We start from the raw sequence: 27,940 nt of genomic DNA, 5'->3' as shown, positions 1-27,940 counted from the left end.
TAAGCTAGCCTTTAGATGAACCTGTGAGGAATTACCTAGATTGAGTTAACTGAGGTAGGCAGGCCCACCTTAACTACAGGAGGTGCCATTGCCATTGGCTGGGGTCATGGACTGAACAAAGTAGGAGAAAGGTGAGAACCAGAATCCATTGCCATCTGCTTCATGGCCATGGGTGCTTCCTTTAGTCCCTGCTGCCATATTTTCCTCAACATCATAGATGGTACCCTCAAATTGCAAACCAAAAATAAGGTTTTCCTCTTTTAAGCTGCTTGTGTCAAGTATCTGATCATAGAAATGAGAGGTGTAACTAACTATAAAAAGCCATAGCAGGAAGCTATTGCCCTCATATACATTGTCTTTCTCTGCTTTAGTGATAGAGCAGCAAATCTCTAGACCCAGTTTCTGGGAGCAAGCAGTTCAAGGTCTTAAGATTGCTATTCCTACATTCTATTAAAAAATATCTACTGTGGATGGGGGGGGGTGGCGGCAAGGATGTAGCTCAGTTGGCAGAGTGCTTGCCCAACATATGCAAATCCCTATGTTCAATCTCTAGCACATCATAAACCAGGAGTGACGGAAAACACCTGTAATCTCTGCACTCTGGATGTAGATGCAGAAAGATGAGGAGTTCAAGGTCACATTCAGCTACGTAAAGAGTTATAGGTACCCTGGGATACATGAAACTATCTCAAACAAAACAACAGCAAACCAAGAAAAGCAGGGGGACATATTTATTGGTTTTAGTCAACAACTGTCATTTGGCTTCATTGTATCTGGACCTGTGGTAAGGGAGGATATCACGATAGCAAGTGTGTTGTAGAGCTAGGCTGCTTACCTCATGGTGAGCTGGAAGCAGGAAGAACAGTGCAGGAAAAAACATAGGAATAAATTAATAAAATAAAATTAAAAAATAAAAAAAGAAAGGAAAAAAAAGATGTTACTGTCCTAAACTGTATGCACCAATTTCCTATGCACCAATATACTAAACATGGCATAATACCCTAAACAATTTCATTTTAAAAATAAAAATATTCTATTTGATTTAAAGACAAAAAAACCACCTCTTTCATGACATGCCTCGAATTAACTACTTCTTTCAATTAGGCCCCACTTCATAAGTTCTTCTACCACTCAATAGCTTATGAATTTTGGAATTAACACATCTCTAAAGGCAGAATCATTGTAATTCAATGATTTTTCTGAAAGCCTTGTCTTTGAACATAGCATTACTAGGGAATAATTCTCCAATTTGGGGGCCTTTGGGAGACGTTTTAGATCTAAACTTCAACAGCTTATTAACTGCTCGCCCTGCAATGGCCTTTATAAGCATCCTGAGAACTCAAGGTGCAAGGTGGATAGTCAAAGCCGGCACTTCTTCCAAGGGCATCAAGTCATGCCTCAAGAAAGACACAGCCATTTCTGATGCTTTCTCTCCTCAGGATTCCCTGGACTTCCTGGTTTACATGGGCTGAATGGACTGCCAGGAACCAAGGGCACCCATGGTACTCCAGGTAAGAAAGGCCTGAATGTCAAGGTTAAATACATAAAGCACTTCCAGGTGCCTGGAAGGGGTTGCCCGTGTGTTCTTGACTGTAGTATATCCTATATCCTGGGACTCAGATCTCCTCACCAGTCTTCAACTGGAAGTTTCTTTATGTGAGGAGGAGAGAAGATGTTTTGCCTTTCTGTGAGAATAAGCTCTTCTTCCAGGCCATAAGGAAGACAATTAGGCCTGAGGGTTGTCTCCCTCTGAGCTCTGACCCCTCCCTCTGCATTTCTACCTAGGAACCAGTATCACTGGTGTTCCTGGGCCTGCTGGCCTGCCTGGACCCAAAGGGGAAAAGGGAGTGGCAGGAATTGTCATCGGAGACCCAGGGAAACAAGGTTCAAAGGGACAAAAAGGTGAAGGAGGTAAGTGAGCCCAAGTCAAGCCTTGTAGAAGCGGAACGGGGCCTTGGCAGAGGAGCACGGTTTGGAGTTGATCAGGGCCATCTGGTTCAGAGGGGACACTTGTGCTTCTCTTTACATCTTGAGAGTCTAAAAGCCCTTAATAAAGACTGCAAAGAAGAAGTGATAGGCTATTCCTACCATGCGTTCTCTAGCCTCTAGTTCCCCTGGCTTTTTCCAGGTAAGCTCTGAACTTCTTCATACTGGCTGGAAGCCAGGATGAATGCTTCTACAGGACCAGTGTTTGTCTAGTTAGTGAGATCTTAGCTACAGTTACCACCCTGATCTCAGCTCCCCATCTTGCTTGAAGTTCCCGGGTGTCCATCTCTAAAATCTGACAGCTATTAAGAATGTCTTATTCCATTGGCTAGATCTGGGCAGGGGGTTGAAGTTTACGGCCTGTATTGTCTTTGGCTGGTGCCTTAGTTTGAGCAGGACCATTGGGCCCAAATCTGCCTATCATAATGTTCTTCTTGTAGGTTTCTAGGGCCCTCTGGATCCTTCTGCTTAAAAAAAAAAAAAAAAAAGAATGTCTTATTCTTCAGCCTCCTTAGCACTGTTCTGGAGACCCACATGTCTCCCACTAGAAGTAAAGCAGAAAATGAATGCATCATAACTTCATGGCTAAAAGTATGACCTCTAAGTTCAAATTCTACCTCTCTCTCTCTCTCTCTCTCTCTCTCTCTCTCTCTCTCTCTCTCTCTCTCTCTCTCTCTCTCTCCTATTATTTATGATTTGTTATATAAATCATAAATTTAGTATGGCAGCAGTTTATCTTGAGCCAGCTATTTACCCAAGTAATGACACATGGAGATTATGATTTATTTAATTAGCCTAGAGCACAATACTGAGCAGTAATTACCCCATCCTAAACCTCCAAGCTAGTCTAGCTTCCTCCCAGCCAAATTTCCCACTATACTTGCATTTTTAATCATCTCCTGGCTCCAGTTCACCTCTCCTGATGCTTTCTTGTCCTGTCCTCATGGCTTAATCCTGCACTTCCTTTCTCTCTCCTCCTCTTGCTGTACTGGGATGTCCCACCCTATCCTCTCTATGTTTTGCCTGGTCAGCATTTTATTGGCAATAAAGAGAACAAATGGTGGGCATGTTCATACAAACTTGAGACAGGAGATACTTAGAATAAATATAACAATGCCATGTGCAGATTGAAACCAGATAGTAGGGTAGAGAAATCAGCATTTGAATTAACAAGGGTAAACTGTACACAGTGCACAATAAGATTATGCCAACTCTTCCCCCTTTTAAGTCTGAATTAGGATATATAATAGAATATTTTTCCAAAGTTGCCAAATCCATAAAGACTGGACATTGGGAATATAAACCCTTCCTAATAGCTTTCATAATTGTTGTTATTTTATATTAGTTTATTGTTGAAAGAAAAAGAGCCTTTTATTGGACTAAAAAGAGGAATTATAGAAGGAATATCCTGTGTACTGTATGGATGTAGAACTTGTCAATAATAAATGTGATGGTCTACAGCTTAGGGAGAAAACAGGAGGTGGGACATCTGGTAGGCAGCAAGAATTCTGGGAGAGAAACAACCATGAGAGACTCAGCCAACATGAAGAGAATGGTCTTGTGGCACCTGAACACAGATCACCAGCCACATGGCACAATTAAGAATAATACAAGTTGGGCAGGGTGGCACATGCCTTTAATCCCAGCACTTAGGAGGCAGAGGCAGGCAGATAGCTGTGAGCTCAAGGCCAGCCTGGTCTACAAAGCGAGTTCAGGACAGCCACTGCTACACAGAGAGACCCTGTCTCAAAAAAACAAAAAACAAAAACAAAAATAGAATAATACAAATGGGTTATTTTAAGTTATGAGCTAGTCAGAGAAAAGCCTAGCTATATGACCTAGATATTATAAAGAATATTTTGAATGTCATTATTCTGGGGAACAGGGGATTGGAGGAACACCCACACACGCACCATTCTATGAACAGTAATGTAATGTGACTCAAAGAACATATCTCAGTGCCTAGCAGACGCACCAGAAACACTGGGCACCATGCTATTTCATGCTACTTGAAAAGTGATATCTACAATATGTAGTGTATTTGGGGTCTGAGATCTCAGCACACTTGCTGTTTACATAGTGTATGTATGTTTCTCAGAAACTATATTCACACATTAATTCATTTCCTGATGCATTTTGAATGGAGACATCTGTTGTTTCTGTGTTTAATCTTTCCTTTGGTCTGGGCAAACTTGTTCTTTTGGAGAAAGCCAGGAGCTTCTCCAGAGGAAGGCTCAAAGCCGAGGCTGAAACTGCAGAGCAACTGTGGCTTCTTGCCCAAGACATAGAGAAGAGGGAACCAGATGGAAGCATATGGCATTTCCTTTTCTGTTTCTAAATCTTGACTGTGAAATTCTGGTTATCAAATTACTCATTTACTTTAGCTGACATAAAATCATAATTATAATTATAGTAAACAGCACAGAAGTATAATTATGAAGGGCAACATGCCACAAAGGAATACATTTGGGGTGGTTGTCTCATTAGATGTTCGAAATAAGCAAAACAACCAACATACTGTTTAGAGGTGCAAATATTCATGAAGAAATTATGATGTAAAGGGAGGAAGTGAACACAGAATTTGAGAATGGTTGTCTCCAAGAAGAGGGGGTAGAGTCTATGGAGACTACACACATAATTACCAAAATAATGAATGGCATCTTCATTTTCCTTTAGTGGGACAGTGGAGTACAGATGTGTTCACCGTACCTGGATTATTCTTTACTGAAACAATTTGTTTCAAAAAGAATACAGCATGTATCGTGCCCACCAGAGGAAACTGTGATTTGGTAGTGGAAGTAAAACAGACTGAGCCTAAGAACATTTCATCCCCTGTGCTCACAATACCTTTAGCTAAATGATCTGCAATTAGACTGTTCTTTTCATAGTTGCATTAAATCCTTAGAGCCCACAATTATGTATTTAGAGTTTCTCAGGTTTGGGCATTGGAATGAGTTAGCAAAATGGTTTTCTGACATTTTCAGTTCCTTATTCAGAACATTTTAATTGTAATTAAAAAATAAAGCATACAAGACCTTCAAAATGTTCAGCGGGTAAAGGCACCTAAAATATAAGCATGACAACCTGAGCGTCACCCCTGGAACCAAAGTAAAGGTTGAAGGGGAGAGCCAACTCCACAGAGCTGTCCTCTGGACTCCACTCATGCACTGTGGCACACCCCCCCCCAAAACATTCACACTATAATGGTAAGTTGTTTAAAATATGAGGCTTTGGTACTACTTTAGACCAGTAGTATATGTATTTAATATTTGATGATATATTAATATACTTAGAAAGTCAAGAAGCAGATAAAGGGCATGCAAGTCTTTAGAAAACTGACATGGGAACTCATAGATTTTGTGAGCTGCCCGGGCTTACCCCATTCTGTGTGGTTATATGGTATTGTGCTTGTTGGTTTTGTATAATTTTGGCTGATATAAATACATGCCATAAGCACATAGACATGTATAAAGCTCTGCTTCCAGGAAAAAGCATGCAATGTATCTTTCTTTTCAGATCCTTACCTCAATGAGAAAGAAAAGTACTCCAGAGAGTCATCGTGACACAACTGACAGTACTGCCCGTAGCAACGTGTAGCTTTCATGTGTCTTTTCTTATAGAGACCTAAAAGCAAAAGGAGTTTTTTCTCAAAATCAACATTTTTAATCTCTAGTTTTCCTTGTGATTCAACGTACTAATGAGCTATTTTTAAGCAGCTGCTCTGGCTACTCTACCGTCGCTCTTTACAAGTTTATATTGGTTTACCAGTTTTTAAAAAGATGAATATAAGATGGGGAATTGGGTAATAATATTTTTAATATTGTCTCTCACACACAAAAATGGAATCTCAACCAGCAGGTTTTTATCAGGCAAATTATACTGAATTTTATTTGACTATCCATTAGAATATGCCAGTTAACACATTTGTTCCACACTTTCACATGTGTATAGACAGTTTTGATGTTTCCTCATCACAATTGCCATATGTGTATTTAGCACACGGTAGATAACTATTTTGTCATCTGATGAGAGTTTTGTTTTTAACACACAGTAGAAATTGCTCCACAAATCAAAAACATGTAAACTAGTATGGAAGCTCCAATACATGACTATATGCTTTGGCCAAAGGGGGATAAAGATGTGGCACAGCAAGATATGTTCAACAAGCAACTGAGCAGTAATTCCACTAACATGAGTCACCTATAAAAGACTTGACTTTGTTGTTGTTCTTGTTTGCCTAGAAGTGCCAGAAGATAGCCAGGGAAACCTAGTACCTGCAGGAGGATCACTGGTACTCTTCCAGCCTCTGTTCTGGGTGGTCTGGCTTCCGTCATACAGTAACCATAACTTTTGGGCGGCATCAGACAGAATTGATGGTTAGGAATCTGTTTGACAGACCAGTGTGTTTCAGAACAACACTTGGAAAACTGAAATTCCAGCTGCTCAGCCATGCTTTCTTTTATTTCTGATCTAGAGGAAAACAGCCTAAAATATTTCTGTCACCAGTGAACTTGGGAAGCTAGAAATTTCCATAGCTCTCTCCCAATAAAACAAAGCTCTCTCGCTGGAAAGAAAGAGTCTGAGCCTTAATTTTCAGCTTGCTGGGAAGTTACGATGCGTGGAAGAGAGCCCTCTGCTGGTTTTTTTGGAATTGCAGCTATCTCAATGACCTCCATTTTCTGAGAGCATTTGGCCCTTTCCTGGACATGGGAAGCCCACTCAACCCCATTTTATTTATTCTTTACAGGTTTCCCAGGTCTCCAAGGTCCTGCTGGTGCCCCTGGAGCCCCAGGCATCTCCTTGTCCTCAGTCATAACAGGAAAGCCTGGTGACCCTGGGCGGCCAGGCCTAGATGGAGAACAAGGTAAAAATAAGAAGCCCCAAACAGAACTGGACACCTTATTTTGATGTTGGCAAAAATCTTGTAAATAATGCAGCCCTTTCCATGTTGCTGGACATGCATAGATCTGCTTGGCCTCGATTTGTTCCTTTCATCAAATTTTACAGGACTAGAACTGGCTGTATTTTGCTGAAGTGTTTCAGAAAGTCAGGGCACGGGAACTCCATGGACAGCAGCAAAGGCTAGGAATGGCCTTTAGCTACCTAATCCCCTAGGCCTTCAGCAGTTTCCTATCTCACTGCACTTTGTCACTCTCCCAATCTTATCCCTAGGCCAACCAGGCCGACCAGGACCTCCAGGTCCCCCTGGGCCATCCTCAGATCAAGGCGACCCTGGAGACCCTGGCTTCCCTGGAATTCCAGGCCTTCAAGGTCTCAAGGGAAACCAAGGACTTCCAGGTTTCTCTGGACTTTCTGGAGATCTAGGACTGAAAGGTAAGCCGGTTCCACCAGCTGCAAGACCCATCGGTCACCACTGCACATCCCAGTGGCCCTGAAGAGGCTCACAGATAGGGCTGCTGCCCAGTCTCCGTCCATCCCCACCATATCAACATCTGACTTGTTTTCCTTTGGCCCTTATCAGGCACTAGAGGGGAGCCTGGCCTCATGGGGACTCCTGGCAAGGTTGGGCCACCAGGAGACCCAGGATTTCCTGGGACGAAGGGGAAAGCGGGTCCAAGAGGTGAGTCTGAGTCCGTGGCAAGTCCCCGGATGTGTCTCCCAACATGCCTTGCATCTGCTCCCTTTGCATCAATTCTGCAGCTACCTCAAGGTCCAAGCCATTAGCACGTCTCATGTGGTAACCTTCCTCCCCCAACAACAACTATTTTTTACATATAGTTGCAAACAAAACAAAACAAAACCCAAGACATTCTATTTGTAGCATAGAAATGAACCAAGGACCACAAAATTATGTGTAACACCTCCCTCTTCCCCCTCACGTCAGCCTGTGCCTTTACTGTTCATTGACTTCTCAAATATTCTCCCACTTACTCCCTTTTTTTTTTTTAACTAGGATATTTTTAAGTAGACTAGGGTACAATGTTGCACAATAATTACTCCACCCTAAGTCTCCAAGCTACTGTAATTTCCTCACATTCAGATTTCCCACATTATACTTGTTTTTTACTCATATCCTAGGTCTGGCTCATTTATCCTGGTGCTTCCATGTCCATCCCTTCTCTCCTTCCTGCCCCAGTTACCTTTTTTTTTTTTTTTGGTCCCTTCTCTCCTTCCTGCTAGTTCCCTTTTCCCTAGTTAGTCCCTCCTCTGTTTTTATGTCATATATGTAGCTCACATAACATGATGCTCTTTTTTTGTTCCTTAATTTTTTTATTCTCTAATTAACTTATTCAGATCACATCTAAATTGTTATCCCATCCCTTGTATCCTCCCATTCCTCCCTCCCTCCCTCCTGCTTTCACCCCATTCCCCTCCCCTCTTTAATCATATCCACTTTCTTGTACATGACATTCTTCACTTGTCACTATGGGTGACGAAAATTCCTTTGTGCATATGTGCCATATTTTCTTTGTCCATTCATCTGTTAGTGGACACTTAGGTTGGTCCCAAACCTTGGCTATTGTGAATACTACAGAAATAAATATGGATGTGTAGGTATCTCTGTGGTATACTGATTGGGAGTACTGTGAGTATATTACCTGAAATGGTACAAATGGATCATATGGCAATTCTCTTTTTAGTTTTTTTGTTTTGTTTTGCTTTGCTTTGTTTTGTTTTCTGAGGAGCTCCAATATTGATTTCCATGATGCCTGCACTGTCTCATTGATACTGTATATGTTCCTGGTTCTCTCTTTAAATGTCTAGCTCCTTCTATTACTTCTGATGTTTGAGTAGTTTCATCTTAACTGTCAACTGGTAGCTCTAAAGTAGATCCCTCCACTCATAGGACCCTATGCTCCTTTCCATTGTCATTGCACTATTCACTTTCTCCCCAGTCCTTAAAATTTGCATGATGAATTAATAGTATTTGCCAAATTGTGCATTGTTCATCTTCATCACTAGGCCATAATCTCCATAACGGCCCATCATTCACTGCTCTAGTCTCATCTCCCAGGACCTTGGCAGAGAGTAAGCACCCAAGAAATACTTGATTAATGAATTTGTAAACAAGTTATTCTATTTGTAAAGTAGCTGACTCCGGTGGGTCTTTTAGGCTGGGACACCAACTGCACCTCTGGTGTTAGATACATCTCTATGGTATCTTTGGTAGTCCATTCTGACCAGTGTGTAAGTAAATAACTGCTCCATCCCTGAGCCAAGTCTCAGCCTACTATATTTTCAGCAGACATTTCCTAACTGCCTTCTACCTAGAAGATTCCATACTGGGTTATGGGGAGCCAAAATAAATATGACTTGCTCACTGCCTTGTCCACAAGGACCCACCAAGCCCCTAAGACGGATATGGGGAAAGGTCTTATGAAGGATTATGTGTTCTGTCCTGGAGGCATCACGTGGGGACTGTGAGCACAGAAAGAAAGAGAAACTAGTTGGTGATTGCCAGGCAGAGGAAAGGCCACCAATGTTCCTCCTCTGCTGGAGCCTGACAATGCTATTTCGCCACCTGCTCTCAGGTTTTTCTGGCCCTCAGGGTGCACCAGGACACACACCAATTGCCGAAGCTATCCAGGTTCCTCCAGGACCTTTGGGTCTGCCAGGCATTGATGGCATCCCTGGCCTCGCAGGAGACCCTGGATCTCAAGGCTATGTAGGTCTGCAAGGTAAGAGTGGCACCAGAGAAAGGGGACTCCCTGGGAAGCTGAAAGGCCTTGGTTGAGAGACCGAAGCTACTAGCTTGGCACAGTTCTAAGAAGGGGACTTCATCATCAAGCATTTCCGTTGCTATTTCACAAGGCTCCCAAACTCCTTGACAGGGAAGGAAAAAGCCAGGAAGATAAGGGGGCAGTGACTATACTTCCCTTCAGAGAACATGTGAGTCTTTCCCCTAGACAGCCTGCCATCTCTAAAGTTTGTTTGGGGCATAGAGGGGATGTGGTGAGTGACAACAGAGAATGCAAGGTAGTGGAGAAAGCACAGGGCTGGGTACAGGAAATATGGCTTCCAAGTCCCAGCTTTGCCCCAGTAGGAGTAAGTTATTACTCTCCCTGGGACTTCACATGAGTCCGAGGAGAGAGAGTATATTCCTTCCATATGGAGCCCTTCCCTATCCTGTAGATTTTCTCTCCTGCAGGTTCCAAAGGTCTACCTGGAATCCCTGGTAATGATGGCCCCAGTGGGCTTCCAGGCCCACCTGGAATCCTTGGTGATCCTGGTCTCCCTGGACCACAAGGACCTCCAGGATTTGAAGGTCAGATGAACAAAACTTGGGCATTTAGTCAACCACGTGATGAATTTGCCACTATGAGGGGACTCACAGGCTGAGTTCTTGTCTGGCTTAGTGTTATATTGCTTTGAAGAGTCACCATTACCAAGGCAACTCTTATGAAAGAAAGCATACCAATACTGGGGTATTGCTGTGACAGGCTTAAGCATGGTTTTGTTGCAGAAATATGGAAGAGTTTGGGACTTTGGGCTGGAAAAGTGGTTGGATGCTTTAAGCAGGGCTTAATGGGCTATCCCAGTAGGAGCATGGAATACAGTATTGATGGTAATTTGAACTGTGGGTTCCTGGCTGATGAAGTTCAGAGGGGAATAGTACTAGTAAGTGGTCTAGAGACCATTCTTGTGATATTTTGACAAAGAATGTGGCTTCTTTTTGCCCTTGTCCTAAAAATCTGCCTGAGACTAACTTGAAGAGTTTTGAATTAATGGTGTTGGCCATGGAAATTTCAAGATAGTCTAGTATTGACTCTGCTATGTGATTGTGACTGCTTTTATGCAGCTCTACAATGAAAAGAAGCAGGGAGAACAAGGAAAGATACAAAATGTATAGTTTGAGGAGAAATAGAACACAAGGAAATGTTTTGTGGGAACCATTCTAGTGCTCAAGGAGAGAAAAAGTTTTTTTCTTAAAAAGCACGCTGCTAAATGAAATAAAGAGAGTCACATCAGGGCAAGACTCCACTCCAGGTAACAACTTCTGTCTTAGTCACTACTTCATTGCTGTGAAGCAACACCATGATCAAGGTAACTCTGATGGAAGAAAGAATTTAACTGGGAGGTTACTTCCTGTTTCAGAGGTTAAGTTCATTATCATCTTGGAGTGGAACATGGCAGCAGGCAGGTAGGCACTGGAGCAGTAGCTGAGAGATACATCCTGATCTGTAGGCAGAGATAGGGGAAGGAAAGAGAAGGGCGGACTGCCAACTGACCTTGGGCTTGGTGTAAGCTTTGAAAACCTCCAAGCCTACCCCCAGTGACCCACTTCCTCCAGCATGGTTACACCTCCTAATCCTTCTCAAACAGTGGCATTCCTGGTGACTAAGCATCCAACTATATGAGCTTATGGCAGTCATTCTTATTCCAACCACCACATTGTTGTAATTCTACTCTTCACACTGCACAGCCTCCAGCCTATGGAAGAAAGTACTCTACGATTCAAGAAGTCAATAGACTTCTCCAAATTCTTGTCTGGGTTCTCCTCCAGCTTTATTTATTTATTTTGTTGACCAGTGTTTTGCTGCATAGTCCAGTTTGCCATCAAACTCACTGTGTAGCCCAAGCTGGCTTCAAACTCCTGACCTCTACCATGGATGGAGGGCTATGGCTCAAGCAATAATGCTTGAGATGAGGTATAGCTAATGATTCTTGTACTACTTATCTTCCCTTTTACACCAAGGACAACAAATCACTTGTCATTCGTAGAGAATACTTCGGAGGCTCAGTAGTAAAATGTTGCAGTCCAATGGTCATATTCACTATGGATAAGAGAAACAGATGAAGCGTTGTCCTAATCTAATCTTAGGTATAATGCTCCTGATTCAGCAGCTAGTTATGTCCTGTAGGAGACTTCAAAGCTGGCCATGAGAAGGGTTCCACTGCACTTACTCTTTTTTGTTTGGTTGGTTGTTTGGTTTTGTTTTTTGAGACAGGGTCTCTCTGTGTTAGCCTTGGTTGTCCTGGACTCACTTTGTAGACCAGGCTGGCCTCAAACTCATAGTGATCATAAAGCCTGCCTCTGCCTCCTGAGCGCTGGGATTAAAGGCGTGCACCACCACTGCCTGCCTCACTCCACTTACTCTTAGAACCAGGTATCTGAAGAAGGGTAATGGATGATGTACTCTTTAAAAATGGGAACTATATAGCTGAGCACACATGACTTAGAGTTCTCATTCCATGAGCCTCAATTTCCTCATCTGTAGAATAGGCTGATAATAGTGGCAGCTCTTGGGGACATCAGGATCAAGTGGCTCAGGACACGTATATGATGTGCCCCCATGTGTTTTAATGTTACTATCATCTGCACCACACTCACTTTTATGTTCTTTCTTTCTCAGGAGCTCCAGGGAAGCAGGGCCCCTATGGGAGGCCTGGGAGGCCTGGGCACAGTGTGAGAGTGGGCTACACACTGGTAAAACACAGTCAGTCCGAACAGGTGCCACTGTGCCCCATTGGGATGAGCCGGCTATGGGTGGGTTACAGCTTGCTGTTCGTGGAGGGGCAAGAGAAAGCCCATAACCAGGATCTGGGTAAGTCCTGGCTCTGACAGCCAGTCCTTGTTACCTGTCCCTACAAGGACTGAGAACTGACTGCTTCTCTTCTCACAGCTCTATAGACCCATGGTTGTGAAGTAGGCCACAAGCACGAGCTCTGGGGTCAAAAGGATTTTGATTCAAATGCTGGTCCTACCACTTCAGAGATACATGCTCTGGGTAAATTATTCAACCTCTCCAAGCTTTCATCCTCCCTTAATGGGACTAAGCTATTTCTAGTACCCATCACATAGAATGGTGTAAGGAATTCATGAATCACCTAATGTAAAATATATTTAAGCCTCCATTAAGTATTAGTGACTCCTCGTAACAATAGCACTGGGACCTGCAGGGCAGTGATGATTACCCCAGGATTAATTGCATTAGCAGCAGGTCTGCTAACTCTTAACCATGAATTCCATCTATTAAATGTTGGTTTTACAAAGCAGATTAATTAGGGAGTGATTATTCACTTTATCAGAAGATTCTCATCATTATTTAACTCCTCTGGTACACTTATGATAGATACGATTTGATCCTCAAACTCCAGCATGTACCAAAGTCACAGGACTGCAAGGAGAGAGCTGTACTGCTCTGGGCAAGCACTGTTCTTCAGCTCCTCCAGGCCTTGGGCTCCTGCCCTTTAGCCAGCCCTTACCTAATTCTTGCCTACCTTCTCTTCCAAAGGATTTGCTGGTTCCTGCCTGCCCCGATTCAGCACCATGCCCTTCATCTATTGCAATATCAATGAAGTGTGCCACTATGCTAGACGCAATGATAAATCCTACTGGCTCTCCACTACTGCTCCCATTCCCATGATGCCTGTGGGCCAGACACAGATTCCTCAGTACATCAGCCGTTGCTCTGTATGTGAGGCACCTTCACAAGCCATCGCCGTGCACAGCCAGGACATCACCATCCCACAGTGCCCTCTGGGCTGGCAGAGCCTCTGGATCGGTTACTCCTTCCTTATGGTGAGGCTTTGAACCAATCTGTCCCTCTGTGGAGAAACAGAGATGGGGTAGGGAGAGAAGAGTTCAAGGAAGGGCCCTCCATTTGGTCCCAGGCTCAAGGGACAACGGCTAGAAAAAAAATAGAGTTTAACAGGAAGAGAGATGAAGATGTGCATTATGGCTGTGGGGGAAAGATAGGAACTGAGAAATGTAGGTGAGTCACAAGCCAGGGCCCTACTCTATGTGTCCTTCGGTTTTGTCAAGGAAAGGATATCACACACTGTAATCTTAGCTGAAACTGACAAAAAACGCTGTCCTCACTGGAGGCCAGCACATAATTTTACTGATCAGGCTGAACATAACATTCCCTGCATTGCCATCCACCCTCCCAGACCCATCTAGCTTCTGCTCTCTCTTTTTTGCTATCTCGTTTTAACGATTGGCATGAAAGCATGCTATGTTTGTATGGCCTTGTGACCATTTTGTTGCTTCTCCGCTGTGTGTGTGTGTGTGTGAAGGCAGTGGCCAGACATGCTGTGTGTCTAGCTAAGAAAGAGAACACCAGTAAATCCAAGAAGATGATTTTGCAACTATCTGGGGATTTTTTTTTTCTTTACATCAAATCAGGAGTAAGCCTAAGACACCTCCCGGGAAAACTGCAGTGTGAAACCCACAGAAGCACCCCGGATGCCCAGAGCTTCTCTGTGAATCACCAAAGGCCCTGGTGTCATTTGCTTCTACCAAAAGCTGACATTTTTTTCCATAAGCCTGAGTCATCAGCAAAGAGTCACTCTCTGCAAGTTCAGGCACCTGACAGGCACATGGCCTGCTGGCCACTTGCTGATGCACAAGTACGCAAAGCCCCTCTTCTTGGCCTCCTGTGCTTCCACCACCGCGGAAGGGAGGTGGCTGCAGTGTAGACAAGAGGTCTGGAGGCGCAGTGACAGGAAATTGCCAGTACATGAGCGGCTTAGAAACTGGCAGCCCTCTGAAGTGAGGCCCGAGACATTTTAGGTCAAATACACCCAGGCCTTCCTTTAGTCATCAGGAACAGGTACTGTGTGTCACTCTAAAGGGTATGGCGCAGGTTGAAACTAGAAATCGTTCTAGTGGAGATCATTTCAGGATGAGAACTATTGGGGGGTATGCTGTCACAAGAAGGAATATTGCAGTCTCCTTCCTTTCTTAGAAGACAGTGCACAGAGAAGGGCTTAGAGCACTGTTCATTCTGAAACCTGAAGTCAACCTTGCTCAGCTACATATGGCTGGGGCCACAAGATGGCCCAGCGGGTAAAGGCACTTGCCACTAAGCCCGGGGCTGATCCTCACAACCAACCCTCCCACAAAATAAGTGCATGTAATTTCAAATTTGTAAAGATGCATATGCCTATGGAAAACATGCTGCGAAGTCTCGGGGGGGGGGGGGCGGCGGGGTAGGCACAGATAGGGAAACACTGCTTGGACTCTGATCACTTCCTGTGTGGCATGGTGAAGAAGGCACAAAGGAGCCGGAGGAAGGGTGAAGCATCCCACAGCTGCTTCAGGGAGGGTGGCCAGGGCTTGCCCCAAAAGCTGAGGTCCTACATTGCTGTCTAGGAGCTGAATGATCCCTGGGTCCAAAGTTCTGGAATGGGGCATATATCCATTCCTGTAGGAAGAGAACATGGAGTGCTTCCATGTTGAGTCCTGGCACAACTCACACAGCACACCCCTCCCTTTTCTGTTTCAGCACACTGCTGCTGGGGCTGAGGGTGGAGGCCAGTCCCTAGTCTCCCCTGGCTCCTGCCTTGAGGACTTCCGGGCCACTCCTTTCATCGAGTGCAGTACTCGTGGCACCTGCCACTACTTTGCCAATAAGTACAGTTTCTGGCTGACAACGGTGGAGGAGAGACGACAGTTTCAGGAAGAGCCTGTGTCTGAGACCTTAAAAACGGGGCAGCTCCACACCAGGGTGAGCCGCTGCCAGGTTTGCATGAAAAAGCTGTAGGGCACTGCCGGTCATGCAGCCCCTGACCTCCCTACCCACCTCACAACATTCACCTCACAAGTCTGGGCAGTCGGAGAAAGGAAGGCCTGAGCCCATTTGCCTGTCAAGTTGTACATCAGAGTCTCCTTTGGGCCGGACTACTGGTCATCGGTCATCCCAACCCTCGGGCCCTCCAGATGGGCCCACTGTGCTAGGATTTGCTCTCCCATTTCCATCAATCTGGTGCTAATGTTCCGTTTAGATATGTATGCAACTACTCATGGCCACCTCAGAAAGGTGTGCTAACCTGCCATTTTTTAAGACTGCTAAGAGCTCTCCTCACTGCCTTGACCAGGAAGCCCTGTATAAGAGCTGTTATTTCTTTATGACAAGAAGTCACCACACATTCTTTGACTCAAAGTCAGCATTTCCACCCTAAAAGTATGTCTCTGGCTGAACATTACAGACAGCTCAAGTCTGCCTAGGGCTAACCCTCCCTGCTGAGGGCAGCCTGCTGTATCTAGACAGGCAGTAGTATTGGAACGATGAGCCACCCGATAGCTACAACTGAGCTGTGAGTCCTTCCAGAGTAGAGGTGCTAGTTTCTCTTTTGACTCCAGGAACAAAAAGGTAAATTTCATATCCCCATTCCCCAGAAATTCGTAGTTACTCCAAATGCCACCCAGATGTATGCAGGGTGGCAAATTGAAGCTGCAGTGTGCTGGCTCCTTCCATTTTGAGGATATTAGAGACTTTATGATCAAATGGCCATCCAATTCCTCTTTCACAGGTAGCCTTTTAAACGATTTGAATACAGTTTTAAATCTCATAAAAAAAAATCTAGCACACACCACTTAGCAGACCTGAGGCACAGTCTAAGTTGGTCATGAAATCTATTGCCTTCTGTTTGAAGCAGTTCAGCTTAATTACCAGTTGCGTAGAACACAGTTCCCTTGGCATGAAGCACTCCGTTCCAGTGATTTCACTTCCTTAAGTACTATGTAAACCGCGCCAACACAGGCAATGCGTAGCCAGTGTGATCTGAGCTGTTGTCATCACCTCCTAGATAAGTAACCAATGGCGTCAGCTTTGTACATAGCAAATAAAAAGAATGGAATGTGAACATTTGACTCTTTGAGACTCCTTGGGAAGCTTTTCTAATATCTGTTCTCACTAAACTTTATAAGAAAACACTGAGACAGGGAAAATCAGAAGACGATTAAGTCAATGGGCGGAAAGAGTCTTTGGGTCAGTGACCCCCACCCCGTGTTCTGCACTGTGTACACCACTGCCTTCATCTCTTTCCCATGCTAGAGTCCAGGAAAGGAGTTTTCGTTCTTCAGTGGCCTGGGGAATCATTTACTGACAAGTTAAAAGTAGGGAAATATTCAACTCAACACAATGAAATCTTGTGACTGGGGAGATAGCGCAGCATTAAGAGTGCTTGCAGCACAATCATGAGGATGGGAGTTTGGGTCCCAAGACGCACATCAAAAAGCCGCTGGTTCTGTATATGCCTGAAGCCCAGCTTCTAGAGAAGCGGAGACAAGGTGACGGCTGGTTGTTACTGTCTTCCACCCTAAGCAAGAAAACTCGAGCCTGAGTTCATGGAGAGATCTTCTCTCAAAAGATTATATATAAAATGATGAAAGAGGACACCTGAGGCCCACTTTGGGCTTCCACCTGTGCTTAGAGATATTGTGCTTAGAGATATGTGCCTGGGTGAGTATATGCACGTGCGCATACACATGTACAAAATAAATATTTAAAAAATAAATCTAAACTATAAGTGGGCACATGCACATCTCTTTCACATGCATATAACTTAAATATGTGCATATGTTTACATATGCATAAAACAATTCTGGGCATAGATAAAGAAGAATAACCCAGGAGATTTCAGAGAACAAATGTGACCTGTGGGAGAGAAGGATATTTTACTAAATTCCATTTTGCATCTTTTGAATTTTGAACCTATGGAATATATAACATACTGGCCAAAAAGAAAGAAGAATGAAAAAAAGAGAGGGAGGAAGGGAGGGAGGAAGAAAAAGGAAAAGACAGAACCTCAGGAAACAAGTGAGTTTGTCAGTGCTAATTGAAGAGCCTCATGAAACCCAAAGTTAAGGGAGGCAACAAAAGGAAAGTGTATAGATACTGTGCAGCATTCTTCTCTGAACACATTCAGTACAGATAATCTGATGAGCATGTGCTTTGAAACTTAAAAAACTATTAGTCCTAAAATGTCTTGGACTTGTATTTAATGGACAGATTAAATGTCACCACATGAATAGTTCTTTCTAAATATGGTTTTCAATCAAAACAGTATAAATCAAACTATTTATTTAATCCTTCAAACCAAAAGGAAAAAAATCAATGTTGTAAGTGAGAAATTGGTACGGCCACGTCCAGCCTTCCACTTGCTTTTGTAAATCAAGTTTTATTGGAGTACAGCCATGCTCAGTCACACACATATTGTCTGGGGCCTTTTTTTTTTTACAGCACAGAATAGTTATAATAAAGACCACCTGGCCTACAAAGCCTAAAATTGTATCTACCCACTCGTTTACAGAAAACGTTTGCTGACTTCTGCTTCAAGTGATCATGGTTTGATTTAGGGATATGGTGGCATCTAGCAAAAGTATCACTAAGGATGGGAACTGTGACATACTGAATAGGTTTCTCCAAACAGGAAGACAATTAAGAGGTGTACATTTGACATCGTTTCTTTGACAAGTATTTTGATCAAAAGTATAATTATGTAAACTACATATTCAAATAATTTAACGAGAGTATTTCTCCCTGATGCATTTATTTTATTATTTGAGCAAGAAAACAGATTTCTTCTTACTATATAGCCCCAAAGAGCTCACACCTGAAAGGGTGAAGAAGAACAGTTATAACCAACCATTTCTCATCTGCTGGTACGTGCAGCAAGATGGGAGTTGCTGTCTGTCTTCCAAATGCCCTCATTCCAGCTGCTGAAGACTTGTTGTCACCATGCAAGACACGCGGGGAAGCAATGGATTCTCCTAGATCCATGATTTTTCTCTTTCTTTTCAGGGATGGGTTGGTGTCATAGATTTGCTGTTTTGTCTTATTTCTGAAAAAAACATACTTGGCTCAGTCATAATTGCTTTTGAGTTTGTATGCTGTTGGCATATCAGGCACTTGCTGACCAGAAAAGTTTTATGTAACAAGTTCACTTCATTTTGTGGTGCCAGGTGGAAGGCAGAAGACCGCTTCGTTGAGTTCTCACTATATTAGACACTCAGAATCTCAAAATCTTCCTCCAAGTCCAAGTCCTCCAGCTGTTCAGGAGAGTCTATGAATTCTGTTGGAATATAGGAGAGAGAAACTAGAAAATCTTGACACTTGCACCCATGTTCTCAATCAAGACACAGCCCTGCAGCTGCCACTCTGAATCAATGTGCTAAAAGCAGGGTTTGTCTGGAGGTGTACGATGAGGACTACTATGAGGTATTGGAAATGTTTCTGTAAGACTCAAACCCAACCAGGCCTGTTTTCAAGGCCTGATCACAGTGCTGTGGATAAGGCCCTCCATTGGGCCCTCTTTGTCTTTCTGCCAGTTTCCTCATTTGTTGAGATGAGGTCTTGGGATATTTCTCAAGCTGGCCTGGACCTTAGGATGCTTCAGCCTTATTCAGAGTGAGTTGGTTGTACACAACTACCAACCCAAACGGCAAGGTACTTTTTGAGTTTCCCAGGCCTCTGGTTTGTTATTCTAAAACAAAATTCTGGTCATCTTGATTTTGCAAAGATAAATCTTGAACACTGAGTTAACGTTCTTTTTGTTGTCATTCTTTAAAACCAGCAAATATCAGCTTCTCTAAGGATTTAAATCATCTGAAGGCCCATTCTTTGATCAGACTAGGTGAGTAGAAATGTCACCTTTCATACATGAGATGAGTCACGATTGCTTTTATCTCAGCAAGCAGTTGCAACACATGGCTCTGCTGGCAAAGAGCTTACAAAAACTGCTTACCTGCCCCTGTGGTTGTCACTTCTGGCTTGGCTGGTGGAACAAAGGGAGGCCAGTGTGATGGGTGTTTCTGAACTAACTCAAACATCCTCAAATTTTCCTTTAGGATTTCCTGGGTAGATGAGGAAACAGCTGTAAATACCATGGAGTCACTCCACTTCTGTTTAGTTGGCAACTCATGAATATAAACCCTAGCATAGCCTGGTAGTTAACAGGTGTGAAAAAAGTACCTAGCGAATACATTGGTGCTCTACTCGAATCATCTGGAAAGCTCAGCTGACTTCAATTCTGGCTCCTGTTGGACACTGGAGCCCAGGGTGGACTGATCCAGTCATGGGGCTCAAGGAGTTCATCTCAGTGTAGGGGTGAGGTGTTTTGAAAGTATCATTTAATTAAATTAAATATGCCCCAAGAGAATGCTGGTACACATTTGCATGCCTTCAGTTCTAGCCCGAATTTAAGAAACATATTCTAGTTTAAATGATACAGTTATTCATTAAATTGACATTCTGGTTTTAAACATCAACACAGCTTTGCTACATTCTGTAATGGAAACACTTCCTTTAAAAAATAACTCTCTTGCTGGGCCAGGTGGTGCACACCTGTAATCCCAGCACTTGGGGAGGCAGAGGCAGGTGGATTGCTGTGAGTTCGAGGCCAGTCTGGTCTTCAAAGTGAGTCCAGGACAGCCAAGGCGACACAGAGAAATCCTGTCTTTAAAAAACAAAAACAAAAACAACAAAAACAAAAAAACTACAAACAAAATCTTCCCTTGGAGCTCAGTGGTTAGGAGCACTTTCTGCTCTTCCAGAAGAGGCAAATTTAGTACTCAGCACCCACAATGGGCAGGTCACAATCTGTGTCTAAGGCTCCAGAGGATTCAATGTCCTCTTCTGGCCTCCACAGGTATCTGTATACACCGAGCATACACAGACACAGACATATAAAAGTAAAGGTAATAAACACGACTCTTTAAAAACATAATGTTTTTGGTTGTATGTGTGTGGGAGGTCATAATCCTCAGTGGTAGACTCTGGTAAGTTGCCATTGTTAAAGTAATTCAGAAAACCCCAATTAAATATGGTGGGCTATAAACAACAAACCAAAAAGGCATAAAGATGGAAGAGGGGAAGAGGGACGTGTTGAGAAGAAATGGTTTGATGGGAGGTGGATAAGAGAGGATAATGGGAGACAACACGATCAAAGCATATAATATATATATATATATATATATATATATATATATAGTGTGTATATGTATGCGTGTGTGTGCGTGTGTGTGTGTGTGTGTGTGTGTGTGTGTGTGTGTGTGTAATGAAACTGGAAAGAGAAAAAAAGGAAATATAAATGTAACACACTATGTAACTCATTTGTGAATAATATTTACATAGCAACAGCAATAAGACCAGGTGTTGTTTTCCCCGTTAAAAAGAAATAATTCTCTTTGCCTGTGAATGTAGCCCAGTGACAGGGCACATTGAAAGGATGAGCAAGACCATGCATTCAATCCTAACAGTTGTGGTGATAGCAATAGCAATATACCTCTTGAATGGGCAGAGTGGCTCATAACCATAATCTTAGTACACTGAAAGTTGAGGAGGAAGCATCATAAGTTTGAGGCCAGCCTGGTTTCCTACTGAGTTCCAGGCTAGCCTGGGCCATATAGCAGTAACTTCTCTCAAATAAATAAACACTTATAACTATATTTTGTTTCACTAAATTATTATCTGAGGTTATAGATTCAGTTAGGGATGGCAGGGCTAATCATTTGTTAACTGCGAAGAAAAATCTTTCCTCTATTTGTACACAACACTCTCAGCCTCTGTAATCCTTTGGTTTTAGAGAAAGAACTTCATGTCCCAGGTAGCCCCTCCAGATGCTTTTTAAAAATAGTCCCTATGCCCCATAAGAGTGGGAGTAGGAGCTGTCCCTGAGTATTCCCTGCCTCTGGATGCCTTTTCCTAGCTGAGCTGCCTTGTCTGGCCTCAGTGGGGGAGGATGCACTTAGTCTTGCTGTGACTTGAGCTGCCTGGGTGGGTTGGTACCCCTTGGGGGCCTTCCTTTCTCTGTGAAAAATGAGAGGTGGGAATGGGAAGGGCCGTGAGGGTGGGACTGGGAGGAGAGGAGGGAGGGGGCTGGAATCAGGCTGTAAAGAGATTAAATTCATATATAAATGAAAAATACTCTCTATGATATTCTTTAACTCATACAGTGAACACGTATCAATATATGACATCTATTTGGTATGTGTTAGAGACTGACAATGAGGGAAATGCATACACAGATTGGTAAACCAATGTAATAATTCTCTTTTACATGATATCAAAAAGGGGGAAAAAATCACTTATCACCGACTTCTGCAAATGCCAATCCCTTTCAGTAGTCACATGCCTATATCTTATATAAATAACCAATTAACAGAAGAAAAAGTCCTCTACACCATAACAAAATATACTGAGTTGGAAATGAATCACTAAACTCCTAGAGCACACTTTAGTGTCTTTACTCAGTGTTACACACATAGTAAGGAAGGAATCTGGGCTGCGCAATATGAAGCGGGCAGTTCGGGGTTAAAACAGTCTACTATAGCTGAGCGTTTCTGGCGCCTCATAGCCTTGGCGAGGTGCAACATTAACTTTCAGCACTGAGTCCTTCATTCAGCTGACATACCCACAGCCTTGAAAGGTTTTCTTCACTTTCCCCAAACGTAGGCCAAGTTCTCCACATCTGATGGGTTCTTTGCTACCTTAGTTTCCTCCTCTTGCAACAAATTACATCAGACTGTTTTCATGTTGTTATATAAAAGTTGTCTTTTAAAAAGAGTCATGTTTAGTAGCTTTCATCTTTATACTTTTTTTTTTTAAACCCATATATACTTACCTTCTGAACAAGGCTACACCAATTATCAAAGTCTTTCTCTTCTTTGCAGAAAAACCCCTTGGGTGGGAAGAAAGAACACTATTTAGAATTTCCCGTTACAAGATGGAGCTATCGTTCCAGAGTTAGGCCGTGAGCCACTGTCTCCCCATGCATCTGTCTTCCTGGCAGTACAGGAAGACTGGCTGGCTGACTCTCCCCTAAACCACTGCCGTACATATGCATACACATTGCAGTTCTCTCTCTTTTTCGTTCCTTCCCTCTCCTTCCTTCTTTCTCCCTTCCTCTTGCCTGTCCCCGCGCCCTCCCTCTCTATTCATTCTCTCCCCCCTCCTCCTTCCCTCTTCCTCCTGGTCTCTTGTTTCTTTCTTGCCTTCTCCTTTTCTCTTCCATATTGGTACATTTTTTACTTAGAGACCAGTCTCCAAAGCATGGAGTTAATGTCATCATATTTAGCACACAGACACATACATATGTATGTATGTATGTATGTATTTCAATTACAGCAGGAAACAAGAATCAAAGAATACTTTTAGCTAGAAGCACTATTTTAAAAGGTGGCTTTGACTCTTCAAAAAAAATTATCTATTAGAACTGTGAGGAGCAGCACTGATCTTCTGCCCTGACAGTCATCCCTCAGTAGGAGTCATCTCAAATAATGGGGGGAATGCTCAGTCTTTGGTCACTGGTGCTCTGGTGAATGAAACAGGAAATGGGAGTGCAGAAGAGCCTAAGAATAAGGACTACTTCACAGCCAGAGACCCTTTCAATGCATATTGATTGCAATCACACTTTCCAGAGCAAACCTGAGACTTCCTGGATTTGGGCATCAAGAAACAGATACTGATCTTTCGGGGAGTCTTACTCCCTTATTCCTTCCTAATCATTTTCCGCCTTATAGATATATGGCAACTATTTAAAAGCAATAAGGAATAGGAAGAGAGAGACTAATGCTACTACTGGCATTTATAGGGTGTTTGCAGTGTGCCCGGTCCTGTGCTGAGTGCCTATATAAGTTACACCTCTCACAGCCAACCAAGAGGGAACTACTGTTTCCTCCTTTAAGACATGTGAAGCTTGAGGCTCAGAAGGGCTAAGTGACTTTTCCTACAGAGTTCAGTAGCAGAGTTCGGGTCCTAACTTGAGCAGTTTGGTTCCAGGCTCCATTCTTTTTTTTTTTTTTAACTTTTATTTTTTATTAATTCATTCATATTATATCTCAATAGTTACCCCATCCTTTGTATCCTCCCATTCTTCCCTCCCTCCCGCTTTCACCCTATTCCCCTCCCCTATGTCTGTGACTGATGGGGACCTCCTCCCCCTGTATATGCTCATAGGATATCAAGTCTCTTCTTGGTAGCCTGCTATCCTTCCTCTGAGTGCTACCAGGTCTCCCCATCCAGGGGACATGATCAAATATGGGGCACCAGAGTTCGTGTGAAAGTCAGTCCCCACTCTCCACTCAATGGCCAGGCTCCATTCTTTACCCATGCTATCACAGTGCCTCATTCGAGGGGGGTGGGGGACGCTGAGCAAATGCACTCCTGCTATGCTACCTAACAACTTGGGCAACTGTCAAGGAACTTCTTTTAATAGGTGACCATCAGAGCTCCTTCGAATACCCACCAAGGCCACAGAAGGATCCAAGTTCAGGATACTCATCCGCTGTGGAGACTGCAGGCAATGGAAAGTCTGGTCATCTACTCGTCCACTCTCTTCAGTGTCAACAAAGGTCTGGGTTGTGTGAGGGTCCAAGAAAATCAGCTCATCACCTGTTTTATGAAGGCATGTTTAACCTTTGAAGAACCAGTGGCTCTGGCCCCATCGCTATCTTAAGAATGAGCTTTTCCCAACCCTACCTCTGGTTCTCCTAACCCCTTCCCTCATGACAATGAAAAATGGGATGGCAGGAAGCCCAAAGCCAGGGTCAGCATGCTTGAGAAAAGCCACATGTGCCAACACCTAATCATTAAGAGAGAAGACTTTACCTAACACATCTCCTCTACATCCAGGTCCCAGAATGAAAGAGGACAGGTTTAGGAAAGGTGGGAATGAGAGAACACAGGATGACATGGCAGGCTCTGTGAGCAGCAGTTGCAAAGAGGTGATAGGAGACTCCCCCAAACTGTGACCTCCAATGCCGCTAGGGGGCATTCTACATCTTTCAGCATTGGAAAGCATCTTGAGAGATACAGCACTGGTTCTCAGATCCATATTAGAGAGCATCTCTCTCCAAATGGAAAACACCTTGGCCTCCAAAGGAAATTCTACCCACACCTAACAGGGATGCTAATGTCTATGGCTCAGATCCCAGTGACCCAATGCCTGTTCGTGATTAGCAATTAGCTAGTGGGTTAGTCACTGTGAGCAAGCCGGTCATTTCCCATCAGAAAAGACAGCCTGTCATTTAAATATCGGCATAGATGAAACTTACTGAAAAAAAAAAAAACCTACTTGGAATGACTAACTGACGTGTGTGTGTGTGTGTGTGTGTGTGTGTGTGTGTGTGTGTGTGTGTTTTGCTGGGAATCAAACTCAAGTCTTTGTATGTACTTTGCAAACATTCTACCAAAACCTAAATCCAAGATGACCGCGTTTCACAGGTAAGAGAAAAATCCATGTTTCACTAAACTGCAAAAGCTCAACCTCACCATGACCCTGGAGGAGACTGGGATGATGAAATGCCTACCTTGATGGATGGTTAGAGGGCAGACAGTTCTTATGTTGCTAGGTAGACATAAATGCCTCGGGGAGCACCCAAGGCCATCTGGGTCTCTATGTTCTCAACTGTTTTAGGTGACAAAAGATTATTTGCTGGCAGCAAGAAAATGTCCCCCAAAGCCTTTGGAATTCCACGCAGGAGGGCACAGCTATGTGATTTACTGGCAAAGAATATGCTCCTGATGACTGGTGAAAAGTTTAACTATTCTCTTGCATAAAGACAAAGCACTTAAATCATTCTCCTTCGAAACAATCTTGTTTTCTATTGGCACCAGAAATGTTCACCTCTGTGAAATGTAGGCAATATAATCCCCAATATAAAGCCACCTTAATTATCTCGCTTTTGAGTCAGACATATTTACTCACAAATTGATAGCTAAGGAGTATGGAAATCAGCATCTCCGTCTGATTTGCCACATGAAACTCAAGGTAAAAATTTGTCACTTAGACTAAGGTGAATGGAAAAAGTAGCAAAATTGCCTCAGATCACAGTGAAGAGCAGCAACCCAGGATCCTCAGCATGAAGCCTGCCTAGGACCTTACCAAAAGGTACTTGGAATGGGCAGGAAAGTTGGAGACATAAAGATAAAAATCCCAAGACAAGTAGAACCCAGCCAGCCACCCGAGTGCCTTTAAGTTAAAGTGTTGGGAATGATATTAGCTTGTCAGAGTACAGACTATGACCTTTGCCCATGAGTGGGGAGGGGGCAGCTTTTCAGGCTGCCTCTTTTCTGAGAGCATCTATAAGAGGCACAGCAGAAGACGCATGACTTCCAAAAACTGTCGTTGAGACTATATCGAAGGGTCTCCCCTGAGGTCCGTGGGGAAGAGGCAGGCTGGTCAACCATCTGCACAGACCAGGGATAACTCTGACTCGCCACATGGCAACCTGTATCCAAGAGCAAATAACCAACAGTTCCCTCTTCCCAAGCAAGTAAAATCTGACAGCCAGAGAAGCAACAAGGCCAGAACTGCCTCCCACAGCTAGATCTTCTCCAGCTGCCCACTTGGCAGGAGGGCCCTGGGAAAAAAAATCAGGGGTGGAGAGAGATGCAGAGATGACCAAATTGGGATCAAATCCTTGTTAGCTAGGTGAGATTGAGAAAATAATCTCTCTTAATCTTCTTTTTACTTTCTGTAAAATGAAAATAATAGTCTCTCTCTCTCTCTCTCTCTCTCTCTCTCTCTCTCTCTCTCTCTCTCTCTCTCTCTCTCTCTCTCTCTCTCTCTCTCTGTGTGTGTGTGTGTGTGTGTGTGTGTGTGTGTGTGTGTGTGTGTGTGTGTGTGTGGTGTGTCAGGGGTGCTAAATGATGAGGAGGAAAATATAGACATGTTCAGTATCGACTTTTCCCACAAATATTTCTAGTCCATGGTTAGTCAGCTCTATCCATGAGAAGTCCACAGATACAAAGTGATAGTCATGACTGTATATATTTTTATTACTTTTTTGACAGGAACTCCAAAGTTTAGACAAAGAGGGCATCTGAATGTGCATAGCTCCAAATAGTGGGTTTTGTACTTAGAAAAATAAAATGTTATGAGCTCCGGATTTTCCATTAAGTTGTAGTTTTAAGGCTGGACCAATAGATGGCAGCATTACAGAAACAGAGAAAGCTGTGTGGCAAGCCCCACAAGAAAGACAAGGGGAATTGGGTGAACACTTACTACTATATGTGTAACTCTTTGCCAACTAGTTTACCATAAGATGACATAACAGGGAGTCAAGTATTAGCTTGTTTTAAAGGAGAGAACCCGAAGCCTGAGTTTTTATCGTTCTCCAGCAGTCAAGCCACTAGCTAGCAAGGGACTGGTGGGCCAAGTCGGTTATGTATATGGCCATCCCACCTGCCCACTCTCCAAAGAATGATTAGGGGAGGTGACCAATGCCCTCTCTACCCTGTTCTCTGCATATTCTACTCTGTCTCTTCTTGCCTGGTAACCAGTCTAAGTTCATGACTTTCTTGAATCCCACCGTCTGACCACTCCATTTCCACAAGAGAACATCTTTTGCCAAATCTGTCTGATTACATCTCTGCTTTCCTCATACTCTTCAGGACTCATCAGGTGTCCTGGTTCTTAAAGCATGGACCAGCAGCAGCCCCGAAAACCCCCCTTGAAAAGCAAATCTCATGTTAGACTTTACTGAGTCTGTATCTCAATAGGTTCTCAAAGCAAGCCTGAGCTTAAACTTATAGAGATCCAGTGCCCACCCCCAAACTGTAGAAGTTCGTGGTTTTAAGGCTTAGTCACACTATTGGGAAAGGCACAATTCTGTCTTTGCAACTTCCAATTCCTACACACTCATGAATCTGAATAATGAGACAGCAAGTCTCTTCATGGTGACCTGGGAAACCAGTGGATGCTCCAAGGCTGAACTTCAATAAGAAGGAGATCAACAAAGCCAAGGTACCCACATGCAAGAGAGGACCATCCTGGAGCAATGCTGTGACCTTGTGTCTAACCAGAAGGAAAGAGCAAAACTATCCCATCAAGAAGCAGAAGCATATGCATTAATGGGACCTGGTGTCCATCATTTACAAGGAAGCAAGAATTATTCTGTATAGACCAGGTTGGAGACAGAAGGAACTGACCAAAGGCCACCGTATCCCTAGGCTAAAACAATGCCCACTCACAGGAACTTCCTGTATCCCATGAACACCTTTGCCCCACACCCTTCCCTAGCCCATGACAACTTACTTGCAAGTCATTCTTTCTTACCTAAGAATCCTATGAAATAATAGGCGTTATTTGGCTTTCCTCCTAAAGCCCCTAATGACTGTGGCATCTTAAAACACTCCTAAAGGGAAAGAGAATGCAAGATTCTCAACTCACTTGTGGACTGCTGCTCACGGATCTCTGTGCTGACATGGTGATGTGATGGGCAGGCAGCAATGGGTTCAAGAAAAAAAAGGGGAGGGGACTT

At 43.5% G+C, this 27,940-nt stretch overlaps 2 protein-coding genes across 2 annotated transcripts in view; one reads left to right on the top strand and one right to left on the bottom strand.

The window, feature by feature from the left end:
* Positions 1-16,535, top strand: part of Col4a6 (collagen type IV alpha 6 chain) — a 290,619-nt gene extending 274,084 nt beyond the window's left edge. The window contains exons 36-45 of the mRNA XM_051141160.1: positions 1,440-1,511; positions 1,786-1,911; positions 6,734-6,850; positions 7,159-7,320; positions 7,469-7,567; positions 9,480-9,626; positions 10,097-10,213; positions 12,303-12,494; positions 13,185-13,471; positions 15,180-16,535. Of these exons, the coding sequence (XP_050997117.1) occupies positions 1,440-1,511; positions 1,786-1,911; positions 6,734-6,850; positions 7,159-7,320; positions 7,469-7,567; positions 9,480-9,626; positions 10,097-10,213; positions 12,303-12,494; positions 13,185-13,471; positions 15,180-15,437 (1,577 nt within the window). The 3' untranslated portion in view covers positions 15,438-16,535. The remainder of the gene's footprint in view (positions 1-1,439; positions 1,512-1,785; positions 1,912-6,733; positions 6,851-7,158; positions 7,321-7,468; positions 7,568-9,479; positions 9,627-10,096; positions 10,214-12,302; positions 12,495-13,184; positions 13,472-15,179) is intronic.
* A 1,912-nt stretch (positions 16,536-18,447) lies between these two features.
* The window catches only part of Atg4a (autophagy related 4A cysteine peptidase), a 53,208-nt gene continuing 43,715 nt past the window's right edge, over positions 18,448-27,940 (bottom strand). The window contains exons 10-14 of the mRNA XM_051141861.1: positions 27,736-27,814; positions 23,923-24,068; positions 22,300-22,356; positions 19,423-19,531; positions 18,448-18,750 (exon numbers count right to left, since the gene is read on the bottom strand). Coding sequence (XP_050997818.1) covers positions 18,680-18,750; positions 19,423-19,531; positions 22,300-22,356; positions 23,923-24,068; positions 27,736-27,814 — 462 coding nt within the window. The 3' untranslated portion in view covers positions 18,448-18,679. The remainder of the gene's footprint in view (positions 18,751-19,422; positions 19,532-22,299; positions 22,357-23,922; positions 24,069-27,735; positions 27,815-27,940) is intronic.

The sequence above is a fragment of the Acomys russatus genome, chromosome X (genome assembly GCF_903995435.1).
Source record: "Acomys russatus chromosome X, mAcoRus1.1, whole genome shotgun sequence".
Classification (NCBI taxonomy): Eukaryota; Metazoa; Chordata; class Mammalia; order Rodentia; family Muridae; genus Acomys; species Acomys russatus.
This window is presented reverse-complemented; position numbering and strand designations above follow the sequence as displayed.